The sequence below is a fragment of the Polistes dominula genome, unplaced genomic scaffold (assembly GCF_049000335.1).
Source record: "Polistes dominula isolate Pdom_NZ unplaced genomic scaffold, Pdom_raw_medaka contig_17, whole genome shotgun sequence".
Classification (NCBI taxonomy): domain Eukaryota; kingdom Metazoa; phylum Arthropoda; class Insecta; order Hymenoptera; family Vespidae; genus Polistes; species Polistes dominula.
The window spans coordinates 3719712-3733989 of record NW_028301049.1 but is presented as its reverse complement, the minus strand read 5'-3'; the positions used below and the strand labels follow the sequence as shown (position 1 = coordinate 3733989).

The following is a 14278-nucleotide window of genomic DNA, read 5'->3' as shown; positions in this document are numbered from 1 at the left end:
TTTTTTTAATGTTAACTTATAAACTGCTCAATCTTCATCAGTGCTAGTGTCCTCAGGATCAATTTGATTTACAGTTTCGGATACCATTTCCATCAAATTCGCTTCGTTAAATTCTTCTTCCACTAATAAATGAAAACGAAAATTGAGAGAGCATCGAACAGTTTATTGTTAAACACGAGATAATAAGGACAAATTATTATCGATTTAAAGTTTTAAATCTTTTGACTATTTATTTAGACTTTAGACACATTTGTTTCTCGAACAATAATAACAGATTGTAGAAAAATTTTCTACAGCTGCATTTTTATTTCTTTCTTCTTTTTTTTTTTTGTTTTTAAAGCCTAATATTTGTAAAAATGCTTATCTTATAGGTATAAATTTGACTCGAAGTGGTTTAGACGTGTTCAAAGTGATATCTGAAATAAATGTAACATCATCTAGTTCATCCATCGGTTCTAACTCAAAATTGTACAATATAAAAGCTACAAAGAGTTTAAGCTCAAGCATTGCAAATTTTTGACCTGCAAAATGAGAAATATAAGAATAAAAGACAAAAATGTAATAGTTTCTGTATTCATTTTCATATGAAACACATACCAATACAGTTTCTCGGGCCAGCACTAAATGGTATGTAGGAATAGGGATGACGTTCTTTAATATTTTCTGGTAAAAATCTATCCGGATCGAAAACATTTGGATTTGGCCAATATTTTGGATTTCTGTGCACATTGTGAATGTTTATGATACATATCGTACCAGATGGAATTAAATATTGTTCTGCGAAATTAATATAATTACATAATATACAAAATAAAAAATAAATAGTACATGAGTAATGTTAAAGTGCACGTGTACACATATGCATATATTTTCATACTTAGCTGTATTTCGTGAGGCATTTGTCGAGATATTAAATGGACACTTGGATACAAACGAAGCGATTCTTTTAAACATCTCTCCAAATATGAAAGTTTTTTAAGCGACGCTATTGTTATATTATTATTTTCCTGCATTATCGTTTTTACCTCATCTCTTATATTTTCCTTAAAATAAATACACATCACATGATTACTTATTGTCTAGTCTATGAAAATCGCTATATCCGTACTACTTAGAAAGCTTTAATAATCTTTTTTAAAATTTGGGTAGCGATAAAACTTATACTCAGATATTATTATTATTAATTAGTATTAGTTACAAGTCACTAAATTTATTCAAACGATTTATCGATAAGTCCTTTAAAAATTTCTAGAAAACAAAAAACTTTTTCTTTTGCTAATCATTTCAACTGATAATCTTTGCTGGTTACTTTACCTGGACATCTTTGTGTTTTGCAAAAAGACTCAAAGCAAAGGTCAGTGCACTTGCGGTAGTATCGTGGCCCTGAAACATTTTTTTTTGCAGAATATTTTTTAAATGTATTCTTCTAAGAAAGAACATTTAGAAGAACCTACTTCAAAGATGAAAGTATCAACTTCTTCTCGAATACCTTCGTCATCTATGAGCTTATCATTCCAAGATGCAGCTATAAGCAGATCTAACATAGAAAGCCTATTCTTCATTTGCAAATCTGAAACATTAAAATTCTATTGACAATGTTTTTCTAATTTTATTTTATTTTTGTTAAAAAAATTAGAATACACTCATCGCTCTTCTCCGGATTTTCATTAGAAAGGTCATCCTTTTCTATATTTTCCAAAATTTTCAAATATTCTCCATTAGTTTGTTTGTGAAAACGTTTTCTTTCTGCAATTATCTGAAATAAATATAACATTTTCCTAATCTGGATATTTTTGAATAGCGTAGATTTTTAAATAATCAGAAATACGTACATTTTTCGAAAAACTATGCAATGTTTTCAATGTTTCTTTTTCAACTTTTGCAAGTGATGAAAATGCAAATATAGCATCGAAATGGAACCAAGGTCTTAACATTCTAATCAAAAATAAAACATTCTTTATTCTATTTCCTTTTTTTCGTAACGAAATTTTAATGAATTACCTATATGCAGTAATTCTGCTATAAACATTTACGGCATTAAGATATTTGGATTCCAGTTTGCTATTTCCTGTCAATTGGATACCCATTGCTGTTTCTACAAAAAAAAATGTGGCAAAAAGTAAATTTAGCAAGATTAATTATTACATATAGAGAAAATCGCTTATTTTACTAACGGCATATTGCGTTGAGAGTGTATTGGCTGATAAATGTTCGTAAATCTTTGACAACGGTATTTCCATCTCCTTCCTGTTTAAGACATTCGACCAGATTTTGTGATTCCTCAATTAAGTTAGTAAAGTAATGTTTAAGAACATTGAAGTGAAATGCAGGTGTTAACATCTTCCGTCGTAAGTGCCATTTTTGGCCTGTTAAATTAGAGATTAGATTTAAGGTATTAAAAAATATATTAAAAAATATATTGATAAAATAAGAGAAATTTGGGAGTGAATGTATACGTTAATATAGAATCTGGAGAAAGTTCGAACGTAGATAACAGAAAAAAATGCTATTAAAAGATCGCGTTCATTCTGACAATTACAGGATAGTTAAAAACGCTTTCTTTGTTAAAGTAAAGCTGTAGGAAACGTTGTTCTGTTATTATGTGCTTATGAAGTATGTGGTCGTAAACAGAGTGATCATATGATCAATTGTTATATTATAAACAAAAAGGTTAAAGTGAAATACGCTGAAAAGGTATGACGATAGACAAAACGAGAGGGATGGTGTATATGTTGTAGGTGTAACGAAAAGGTAAGAACGAGATTGAAGATTGTTTTTTAAATAGTTAATAGAATATACTTGGTATGATATTTTGGTTAGAAGTACGACAAAAGATTTTGTTAAAGAGTACTTTGAATAAGAAAGAGTTTAGTTAAGAAATACGACGTTTAAAGAGAACAGTTTCTATTAAGCAGTATGGAATTAAAAGTAGTGTAAAATGCTATGATTATTGTTTAGTAATTCGATAAATTGTAAACATTTTTCGATTTATCCTATTTTATTTACTTTATCAAATTATATCTTTAAATAAATACATAGACAATGACAATACATATATATATTTCATTAGCTAATTTCTTGAATTTGTAAGAAAAACCAATAATAATTAATAAATAAAAAAATCATGTGTGCAGATCACACGTGTTAGAAGTGAAACCTTGAAAAAACTAAGTTTCGAGAGAATCAGACGAATGCACAGTAGCAAGAGTTAGATAATTTAGGTTCTATTTATTATAATATTGTTAATATATTTATCAAAGGGCTCCAATATGATCTTGGGATGGGGATAGCTGACAAAAACTATTACTTTCCTGATATAAAATAAATAAACTAAATGATAATTGCTCATTTGTTGTCAAGTCAGCCTAATTCTAGGATAAGGTAGAAAAACTTTCTGGAAATATGTCACAGCTAGGAAAATCGAAGACTGTAATCGTAGAAGATAAAAATATGAATGTCGAAGGGAGAGGAAGAAACGATTATCTTTTATGAGGCACGAACGAATACTGACGCATTTATATCATTCAATTTTAAATATATATTATTTATAAGATATTTGTTAATATTTTCAATTGTTTACCGCCGCTAAGTAGTAGTCCAGTAGAAAGCCAGTGCCGAAGATGTTTGTAAAACAGTCCTTTTTCAATATATTTATTGCTCGTCAATAGTACCTACGATAGAAATTGAAATTTTTTTACTTATGTAAAGTGAATTTCGCGATTTATCTTTAAACTTTTAAAGCATCAAATATTTTTCTGATAATTTTACTAAAGCTTCTTTATAATTATTATCTGCCAATTTCGTATTACATAAAATGAATTACACCGATAAATAGCATCATTTAAATATGCAGTTGAAAACATTATTAAGTAGATGAATTGTATAAAATAATTAAAATTTGTAATGCTTGTTCAAAGACTATTCAAATATGCATTTCTTGTAAGGAAAGAAATGAAAAACTTTCAACATGTATATACATGAAAAGATAAAAATAAAATTTACTTCATATTTTTTATAATAAATCACCTGAATATCTTCTGGATCTGCTAAATTTACTGCATAATACACACAGGACCATATTTTTTGAACTGGAGAATATTGATTATTAAGTTCCCAAAATTTCTCAAGTACAAGATCTAAGTTATTTAAATAAATAAGTTATTAGTGAAAACTTCATTGATGAAGACAAATTACAGATTATAAAATAATTTCCAGAAAAAAATATTTTAGCAGAACCTACCATGATGAATCTGATAATGATGAATATTTCCAAATATTGGATAGCCTTTTGGTCCTGGAATTAAACTGAGAAGTCTTCCAACTCTTCGATATTTGAAATAACAGTGGAACAAAAATATAATTGAAATTAAACCTAACAAGATTGCGAGCATCATTTTATCTGTAAAATAGAAAAAATTAAAAATAACCAATGAATATAGCAAAAACTATTTTACCTATTAATCATTATTTGTAGACTTTGAATTTCTCGAAAAATTTACGTTCTTGCGAATAATCAATTAATATGGGAGTTAAATAGTTTTATTATTCGTTTCTATTCTATTAATTGTATGCATATGCATACCTACGAACGATGTTTAATACAAACGACTACGAATCAGCGCACAATTCGCGGAAGTCTTAAAAAAGTCCAAATATTTCAGCCTCAGATTAAAAACGACAATTTGTTGTTTTTAAATTCTTAATTATAGATTTAATCTATCGCGAACAAGTAAAAATGTACAAATTTAAAAGTAATCAGTCAAACCATCGAAAAAATCAGCTTTTTTCGACTTTTACAGTGCAAGAAAATAATTTTCTGTCCTTTTTTATTTAAACTACTTTTCAATCATTATTTCATTGTGTAATTTTCTTTCAAAATAAAGTATTCGCTTGTTAAGTCTATCCTCTCAATTCCGTGAGAGTTTTTATGTTGAGACAAGTTTGATAAAGTAGCTGTTGACTTCGTTACATGTTCAAATTCGAGCTAATTTGACTTTTTGGATTATTCAAAATATAGTTAGACATTGTAGTTAACTTTTTAAATAAAAACATTCTATTGCCCGCTTATGCAGTCATGGCTAAAGGTTAAAAACTTATAAAAACCTAGGACGCCTAAAATTATATAACCTGTAGTACTGATTTGCAAAATATAAATGAAGGAGTAAGCTAGAAGTGAGAAAGAATAATAAATTTAGATACCTTTCTTATTAGAATAGACGCTGAACACTGATTTTAATTTACTATAAAAACTAATTTATTATTAATAAATATAGATTCACACACAAAAATTCTATTGTCCAATTTTATTCAATAAAATCTTTATTTTCATACGTGACAACTAACTGGACAAATTAAAACAGAATGAAATAAAGTTAGTAATCAACAATGTTTAGCCCTAATGTTTTAACCTTAGTTTAGAAAAATAGTACAATAAAATCTACTATCTCTGACGCTTAAACAGTCTACGAAAGAATGTAAGTATATTTCAAAAATTAAAGCTATCTACAATTGATAACCCGAAAAAGAATCTAGCTATCGGTGAAGTTTTTAATATAAGTGACAGATATAATCATCTCTCCGAGATAAACTGAGCTCACAAAAGGTTACAAAAGGCTATTGAAATTGCTGTTTTCGTTTGTTGAAAATGCAAAATGATTTCCCTCAAAAAACCAAGATAATACATTTATAAGTCTTTCAAATGTATCGACTAATTTTATTGTTTAATACAAGGAAGTTGATAAGTGCCATCTAACAGTTGTTAGATTGTCCTGTCACAGCTCATTGTCAATTAAATAAATATCTGTATTACAGAATAATTACGAGAGCTAAAAGTCTATAGTTTTTACTCTAATTTCAAAACAACAGAGTTTAAATAGTGAGTTGATTACAATAAGTAAGAATGTTAATTTATCTGAGGAACTTTTGTATTTCGATTCTTTATAATTTTATAATTTGGAAAATAACTTGTAATTTTCGTTACATTACTACGAATCATTATTTGAATATAAATATAAAAAAATATAATTAAAAAAAAATTTTAAACGTAGAGTAACGAAAGTAAAAAAAAATGGATAAACAATTAAAATGTTATGCTAGAATTTAAAGACTAATCATCAAATTTATAACTTGTTTATGAGTCATTATTTCAGATAATAAAATTTTTACATTACCATTTATTGATTATTTTCATCTGTCTGAAGAATATCAAATATATGAATCTATCTGATCGTCCGACTGGCACATTCAAACTCAGGTGGAGAGTTATATACGTGTGCGTCTAGTCTACACTCTCTATGCAATAACTGAAGATACACACGCAATATAAGTGTATATTCCAATATTAAGTTTTATACAATTTTATCGTCTTTGAAAGATAAATCATTAAAAATAAACGTCATAAATTTACATAAAAAGGACAGACAAATAATTACAGCATATGTGTCAAAAGGTTACACATATCAAAGTACATTTGAATAACAAATTGAATGCAAATTATATGTTATGTTAATAATACTCATTTTCTCGCTAATAAGATTTATCATTTTTTTTATTTATTTGTTTTTAATAAAAAAGTATTTAATTTTCACGAAACTGTTGTAAGAACGTATATTTTTACCATTATTTTCCTAGACTACTAATTTTTTACTTGACTACTAAGAAAAAACTCATTTATAATTATCAAATGTTACGTCTATCCAAGATTAGATAAAATTTGTATAATTTCTATTAAGCATATTATTTCATATAATACATTCTTTACTATTGATATAAAATAATTACTTTAAATATTAGAAAAATTAAAATTACAGTAAATAAAATATTCTATAGCCAAAGCCTGTGCATCAGTCCTAAATCCCGAAAAAATAAACAAAAGTAATACTTGTAATTTAATTAGATTTAAAATTATATTTTGAGTTTTTTCGAGGACGTTGATTATTAATCTGATATTATCTTATTAACACTATACTGAGACCGGTAGCGGTTCGAGATTCCTATGCCCTTCTCACCGGCCACTCAGCCGCATATCGTCCGAGACACCAGCTCGGTTTTTGCGTGATACAAAATGGGTGTGATGCCGAGATGAGAAAGTATGGTTTGCAGTGGTACAAGGGTACAAGGTCGCAGTTTCTTGTCTCGCCTGTAAGCTTATCGAAAAAAGGTTTTGCAATGTAAATACAAGTTGATCTTCTCATAAACCTTATATTCATAATAGTTAAACCATTACTCGTTTAAACAACGCCTCACCACTTAATTTCAACACGAAGGAAACAACTTTACTTATTTACATCATATTAATGGATTGACAAATTAATATTTACAGCATTGTACCATCCATCTTCAAATTTGTCCTTAAGTATGTTGAAATAATTGGGAGTTCTTTGATTTGTAAATTAAAATTAATACATGAATTCCAATGTTCGAGCATCATCATCAGCTATCATCTGTCATATATAATTTTAATTAAACTTTTATTATTATATGCTATGATTAAATGAGCATATAATATTTAGAACGAAGGAAGTGGAAGGAAATAGTCGCACTTTAATTACGTTATACTTATCGATACTTTTCTTATCATCAAAAATTTCATTGAAACTAAATGAATCAATAACATTTAGAAATGCATTTTTCAGGATTTAGGAGTGGTGCCCACTTAGCGTTTATGGCTTTACAACATTTTATTTACTGTAATTTAAAGTTCTTTTTGAAATAATTATTCTATATGAATAATGAAGAATCTATTACTTGAAATGATATGACTAATAAAAATTATACAAATGTTATTTAGCCTTGGTTGGACGTAACATTTGATAATTACAAGTGCGTTTTCTTTAATAAGTTAAATTAAAAAAAAGTTTTGTTCTTGGTTTCTTGCTAATTATATATATTTTTCTATGCAAATTAAATAAAAAACAAAAAATCTTATCAACAAAAAAATACTAATACTCTCCATATACTTAATGTATGACACATATTTAATTTATTATCGACATGCACTTTATGTATGTGTGTGTATGGAATATATTACTACTTGACACATATGTAATTATATACATTACATATATTATCATAAATTATATATTATTTTTTATATTTATTTAATCATATGTAATTACTTTTATTACGTCTTGACGGACGAATATGATGAAGTAGTATAGTGGCCTTTTGTGGCCACTCTGCATTTACCAAGTTTAGTCGAAACCAGGGTAATTCATTTTCACAAGATTAAATAGCAGTAGAATTTTGGCAAAGTGCGTTTAGTAGGAGGTGGATTGAGGAAGTTTTAGTTAATTAGGAGAATTATTTATATTCGCATCTCTGATTCCAAAAGGTATTTAATAAAAATAAAGTTTATAACTTACAAAATTGTGGTACAAGCGGTAATCGATCTCGCAATGCTCTACAAGGCTTGGGCTACTATTATTTCCTATAAAGCTGGTTAATTCATGGAAACTCCAAAATCCGTAATAGATTAAACTATTACACTAACACCTTAATAGCGCGAACTAGATCAAAGTCGAATAGTAAAGATTTTAACATAAGACAAGTGGTAATTATAAAAGACAACCAAAGATAAGGGTGAAAAACAGGAAAAGACAAGACGCGAGGGCGATGCCCTCCTCCGGGTTTTTGTGGATCAGAAGGATTTTCCGTGGAAGAGGTACTTTTTGGTATTTCCACTCCTTAACTCAAGCTAGCCCAAGCTTTTTATGCATTATCGTTCTACAACATTCTTGTACATGTATATGCTATTAATTCATGCAAATGTTACATTCCGATATCTTAGATTATTATACAAATTTTGTATCAATTCTCAGTAGCTCATTAGATACTCGATATCTTAATACAATTTTCATATTAATTCCTTAACATAATTACGTTTTTGATATTCCTTAATCTATTAATATTTCCGTACAGAGTTTTATATCAATTTATTATGCTCATTATTTTCGATTATACCTAGAATTCGTTATATTATTTAGTCATACATTCGTTTATACGTACATTTTTCGTAATCTCTCTCTCATTCGTTTTTAAAATTATAGTTAGACCAATTTGTTCTATTTTCTTGAAAATTACGTAGTTTTTTTTCCGAAAAAACCGGTAATGACTTTCCGGTACACCTATTACAGTAAATACATTATTAATTTCTTTACAGATTAAATATTCTTTCAAAAATAAATAAAAACGCAAACAAAAATTCTTATCAAGAAAAAAATACAAGTAGGTACTCTCCATATAATAAATGTATGACTTACACCAAATTGATTATCCATATATACTTTGAAATGTATAACCTTTCGAAATAACCTTACACACAGTGTGTGTAAAAAGTATTCGTACATCGATCAATTTGAAATAAAATGTTTGGAAATTGTAGTTTAGTTGTTGCTTTTATATGAGAAATTGTTCGCAAGAACGTAAGTTTTTAGAGACATTTAAAGCCTAAAAATAATGATTATTAGGTAAAATTGTTTTTGCAATATTCATTAGTTATTTTTAATTTTTTCTATTTTACAGACAAAATGATGCTAACAATCTTGTTAGGTTCAATTTCAATTATTTTTTTATTCCACTGTTATTTAAAATATGGAAGAGTTGGAAGACTTTTAAGTTTAATTCCAGGACCAAAAGGCTATCCGATAATAGGAAATGTTCATCATTACTACGTTGACAATGGTAAGTTCCCTTAAAATATTATTTCGGGAAATTATTTTATAAGATGTGTGTGTTCAACTCATTATCAATGAAATTCTCACTACAAACTAATTTATTTGAATAATATAGAAATTCTACTTAAGAAATTCTGGAAACTAAATGATGACTATTATCCAATTCAAAAAGTATGGTTTTTAATGTATTATGCGATAATCTTACTTGATCCAGATGATATTCAGGTAACTTATTATAAAGTAAATACGAAATAAACTTCTCTTTTTTTATTTTATTTTAACCTTTTGAAATATAGAAAAAGCTAAACGTGTACTATTTTTTCTGTTACAAGAAATGTATATTTAACACTAGATTTACGAATTGAGCCAATTTGACTCATTGAACATTTGATTATTTTATATATTTATAAAATTTAAATACTATTTTTTGAAAACTTATTGGTTTTTAGTTACGTAATGAAATATACGTAAATATTAGTTCAATTCCTTTACTCAATCCTTTATTCAAACAATGTTATTACGTCATTAAAAAATAATGAACAAAACATCCGTAAATCTAGTGTTAAATAATCTTTCAACCAGCACTAAAAATTTAAATTGAAAAAAATCATAGAAGGACTATCTATGTATTTTTTTCAACTGCATATTTAAATGATGCTTTTTATCGGTGTAATTCATTTTATGTAATACGAAATTGGCAGATAATAATTATAAAGAAGCTTTAGTAAAATTATCAGAAAAATATTTGATGCTTTAAAAGTTTAAAGATAAATCGCGAAATTCACTTTACATAAGTAAAAAAATTTCAATTTCTATCGTAGGTACTATTGACGAGCAATACATGTATTAAAAAAGGAATTTTTTACAAACATCTTCGGCACTGGCTGTCTACTGGACTACTAACTAGTGACGGTAAACAATTTAAAGTATTTTAAAAAATCTTATAAATAATAAATTTAAAATTAGGATCCAAAATAATAAAATAAAATCTACTTACGTTTAAACTTTCTCCATATTTTATATTAACGTATACATTCACTCCCAAATTTCTCTTATTTTATCAATATATTTTTTAATACATTAAATCTAATCTCTAATTTAACAGGTGAAAAATGGCACTTACGACGGAAGATGTTAACACCTGCATTTCACTTCAATGTTCTTAAACATTACTTTACTAACTTAATTGAGGAATCACAAAATCTGGTCGAATGTCTTAAACAGGAAGGAGATGGAAATCCGGTTGTCAAAAATTTAAAAAGTTTTATCAGCAAATACACTCTCAACGCAATATGCAGTTAGTAAAATAAGCGATTTTCTGTATATGTAATAATTAATCTTGCTAAATTTACTTTTTGCCACATTTTTTTGTGTAGAAACAGCAATGGGTATCCAATTGACAGGAAATAGCAAACTGGAATCCAAATATCTTAATGCCGTTCATGTTTATGGCAGCATTGTTGCATATAGGTAATTCATTAATCTTTTTTTAAAAAATAAAGTCACTAAAACAGAAAATATAATTTATTTTTTATTAGATCTTTTAGACCTTGGTACTTGTTTGATGCTATATTTGCATTTTCATCACTTGCAAAAGTTGAAAAAGAAACATTGAAAACATTGCATAGTTTTTCGAGAAATGTACGTCTTTCTGACTAATTATTTAAAAATCTACGTTTTCCCAAAATATCAATCGAAATTAGGAATGTCTTATATTTATTCTAGATAATTGCAGAAAGGAAACTTTTTCACAAACAAACTAATGGGCAATATCTAAAAATCTTTGAAAATTTGGATAATTATGACGTTCCTAATGACGGTCCAGAAAAGGAAAGTAAGTGTATCGAAATTTTTTCAATAAGAATAAAATAAAATTAGAAAAACAAGGTCAATAGAATTTTAATGTTACAGATTTGCAGAATAAGAAAAAACATTCTCTGCTAGATTTGCTTATAGCCGCATCTTGGAGCGATAATCAAATAGATGAGGAAGGAATTCGAGAAGAAGTGGATACTTTCATGTTTGGAGTGGGTTTTCGTAAAAGTAGTTACTTACAAGAACAAAGTTTAATAATATTCTATAAAATGATACTTTTTAGGGTCACGACACTACTGCGAGTGCACTGACCTTTGCTTTGAGTCTTTTTGCTAAGCTCAAAGATGTCCAGGTAATGTTACAAGCTAAAATTATCATTTGAAATGATTAGTAAAAGAAAAAATTCTTAATTGTTCATTCATTAATAATCAATTAATCATTGAATCGTTTCACTAATTTTATTAATTTGTTACTAATACTAAATAATAATCAAATTAACTAAAAAACAGGTTTCATCGGTTTGCGAATGTTTACAGAAATTATTAAAACTTTCTAAATATTTTGTGTTCAGCGATTTTTATAGTCTTTGGAATGAATAATCTATGATGTGTATTTATTTTAAGGAAAATATAAGAGATGAGGTAAAAACGATAATGCAGGAAGGTAATAATATAACAATAGCATCGCTTAAAAAACTTTCATATTTGGAGAGATGTTTAAAAGAGTCGTTTCGTTTGTATCCAAGCGTCCATATAATATCTCGACAAATTCCTCACGATATGCAGCTAAGTATGAAAATATATGCATATGTGTACACGTGCACTTTAACATTACTCATGTACTATTTATTTTTTATTTTGTATATTATGTAATTATATTAATTTCGCAGAACAATATTTAATTCCATCTGGTACGATATGTCTCATAGACATTCACAATGTGCACAGAAATCCAGAATATTGGCCAAATCCAAATGTTTTCGATCCGGATAGATTTTTACCAGAAAATATTAAAGAACGTCATCCCTATTCCTACATACCATTTAGTGCTGGCCCGAGAAACTGTATTGGTATGTGTTTCATATGAAAATGAATACAGAAACTATTACATTTTTTTCTTTTATTCTTATATTTCTCATTTTGCAGGTCAAAAATTTGCAATGCTTGAGCTTAAACTCTTTGTAGCTTTTATATTGTACAATTTTGAGTTAGAACCGGTGGATGAACTAGATGATGTTACATTTATTTCAGATATCACTTTGAACACGTCTAAACCACTTCGAGTCAAATTTATACCTATTTGAATATTAAATAATTACTTAATTAATATTACAGTAAATAAAAAAATAAAATATTCTATAGTCAAAGCCAGTGCTTTAGTCCTAAATCCCGAAAAAATAAACAAAAGTAGCAGTTGTAGTAGTAGTTGTAAACAAAAGTAAAAGTTGTAAGTTATATTTAATTGACTTATTGTCAACAAAGATTCTATATTTACATGTTGAAGTTTGACAGATACTACACTATGCGCGTTTAAACAGACCGAAATTTTTGGGACGCTTAGGATCGTAAGTGCGTTTCTATTGATAATTTATTGGTATGCATAGTCATCTTCTTATAAAATACCGTTGATAGAGACGTGCATTTTGTAGACCGTCTTTATTTCCATATTGTTTAGCCCGTCAAAATAGTTCCAAATGTTAAAAAATGATAATTCTTTGGCGAGAGATCTGGTGAATAAGTCGGCAAAATTTCGTATTTCAATTCATTTAATTTTTTCATGGTTTTTGTGGGATTTATGTGGCCGAGCATTATCGTGGAGAAATAGTTGGCAATGCTGATTAACAAGTGATGGGTGTTTAATTTTTAATTTTGCATGCTTCTCATCACTATGTTAGCATAACAGCTGCTAGTCTCGGGGAAAGAAAACTAGTTTGTAGTGGTCCCCGGGGTGGGTGGGTCCCAGTCACCACGACACAGCGCGTCCTCGGGTTGCGATAATTAATAAATAATTATCGTACGAATGGGATCACTGACTACACTCGACTATACTCTACACAAAACCCGCGAATATCCGTAATCTTACGGCAACTCGCTATTCATTCGCTAATCGCTCTCTAATCGCTCGTTTATCACTCGCTCCCTCACGCGTGCCTGCCTTCTCCTTTTATGTTCATGCCCCCCCCCACTCTGAATCCCTGGGGGATGACTATATTGAAATATTGAATATCTCTTTCACAGGATGGCTCTAGAATAGTTGTAAAATTTTCGAATATTTCTCGAAGAAGAGAGGTTAAGAGACATGGAGTACCATTGAAACATACATTTATGTACACCCAGTGTAATCCTACTGATAAAATATACTTAATTAAAGTTATAATTCAAATTATAATGAGTTAAAACCAGTTAGATAAACGTCACGTTAAATTAACACGTTGTTAATCGACTACAAGTAAACTCATGTTCGCATCATTTTTTTTTTTTATCACCAGTTCCGTTCGGTCAAAGCATAGATTTTATATATTCTCTAGTTATAAAAAAAAACAATTACAATTTATGGTATAGAGTTAACGTTTTCCAATAATGCATTTACTTTAGTTAATATTTGATAATAAAATCCGTTTTATCATATTATAGTCGTCCGTCTTGTCTACCTTGAAAATATATTTTTTATAGTTATCGACAGTGGGAACCTATGTTATCGACGTAGTCTGGTAATGTATCGACGTGCCTGAGGTAAAAGCTGAGTTGGCGGGACATCTGATTCCCGCTGATTTCAAAAAGCGGCTTTAA

At 28.2% G+C, this 14278-nt stretch overlaps 2 protein-coding genes across 3 annotated transcripts; one reads left to right on the top strand and one right to left on the bottom strand.

Moving 5' to 3' along the window:
• Positions 1 to 203: 203 nt before the first annotated feature.
• On the bottom strand, positions 204 to 6321 carry LOC107067928 (cytochrome P450 4C1-like). Its single transcript, XM_015323870.2, has 13 exons — positions 6171 to 6321; positions 4241 to 4399; positions 4027 to 4136; positions 3581 to 3671; positions 2175 to 2366; positions 2002 to 2095; positions 1833 to 1935; positions 1642 to 1756; positions 1455 to 1570; positions 1315 to 1383; positions 878 to 1043; positions 598 to 777; positions 204 to 521 (listed from the first exon to the last, which is right to left on the bottom strand). Exons 2-13 carry the CDS (start codon positions 4392 to 4394, stop codon positions 361 to 363), a joined length of 1551 nt encoding a protein of 516 aa, XP_015179356.2. The 5' UTR covers positions 4395 to 4399; positions 6171 to 6321; the 3' UTR covers positions 204 to 360.
• Positions 6322 to 8195: 1874 nt separating this feature from the next.
• Positions 8196 to 12849, top strand: LOC107067897 (cytochrome P450 4C1). Of its 2 annotated transcripts, none has more exons than XM_089175529.1 (13): positions 8196 to 8332; positions 9523 to 9681; positions 9790 to 9899; positions 10496 to 10586; positions 10780 to 10971; positions 11051 to 11144; positions 11213 to 11315; positions 11400 to 11508; positions 11586 to 11701; positions 11773 to 11841; positions 12113 to 12278; positions 12379 to 12558; positions 12635 to 12849. In XM_089175529.1, exons 2-13 carry the CDS (start codon positions 9528 to 9530, stop codon positions 12790 to 12792), a joined length of 1542 nt encoding a protein of 513 aa, XP_089031655.1. In that variant the 5' UTR covers positions 8196 to 8332; positions 9523 to 9527; the 3' UTR covers positions 12793 to 12849. The 2 variants fall into 2 exon arrangements, with proteins under 2 accessions (XP_089031655.1, XP_089031656.1); XM_089175530.1 differs by lacking the exon at positions 8196 to 8332 and adding an exon at positions 8339 to 9225.
• The last annotated feature ends 1429 nt before the right edge of the window (positions 12850 to 14278 follow it).

What these genes read in the sequence shown, in the direction of transcription:
- LOC107067928 (XM_015323870.2), bottom strand. Translation starts at nt 4,394, where the DNA reads ATGATGCTCGCAATCTTGTTAGGTTTAATTTCAATTATATTTTTGTTC. An exon ending in TGCATAGTTTTTCGAAAAAT is followed by an intron (nt 1,757 to 1,832) that starts GTACGTATTTCT and finishes TATTTATTTCAG; the next exon opens with ATAATTGCAGAAAGAAAACG. An exon ending in TGGCCCGAGAAACTGTATTG is followed by an intron (nt 522 to 597) that starts GTATGTGTTTCA and finishes CTCATTTTGCAG; the next exon opens with GTCAAAAATTTGCAATGCTT.
- LOC107067897 (XM_089175529.1), top strand. Translation starts at nt 9,528, where the DNA reads ATGATGCTAACAATCTTGTTAGGTTCAATTTCAATTATTTTTTTATTC. An exon ending in TCATTACTACGTTGACAATG is followed by an intron (nt 9,682 to 9,789) that starts GTAAGTTCCCTT and finishes TGAATAATATAG; the next exon opens with AAATTCTACTTAAGAAATTC. An exon ending in TGACGGTCCAGAAAAGGAAA is followed by an intron (nt 11,509 to 11,585) that starts GTAAGTGTATCG and finishes TTAATGTTACAG; the next exon opens with ATTTGCAGAATAAGAAAAAA.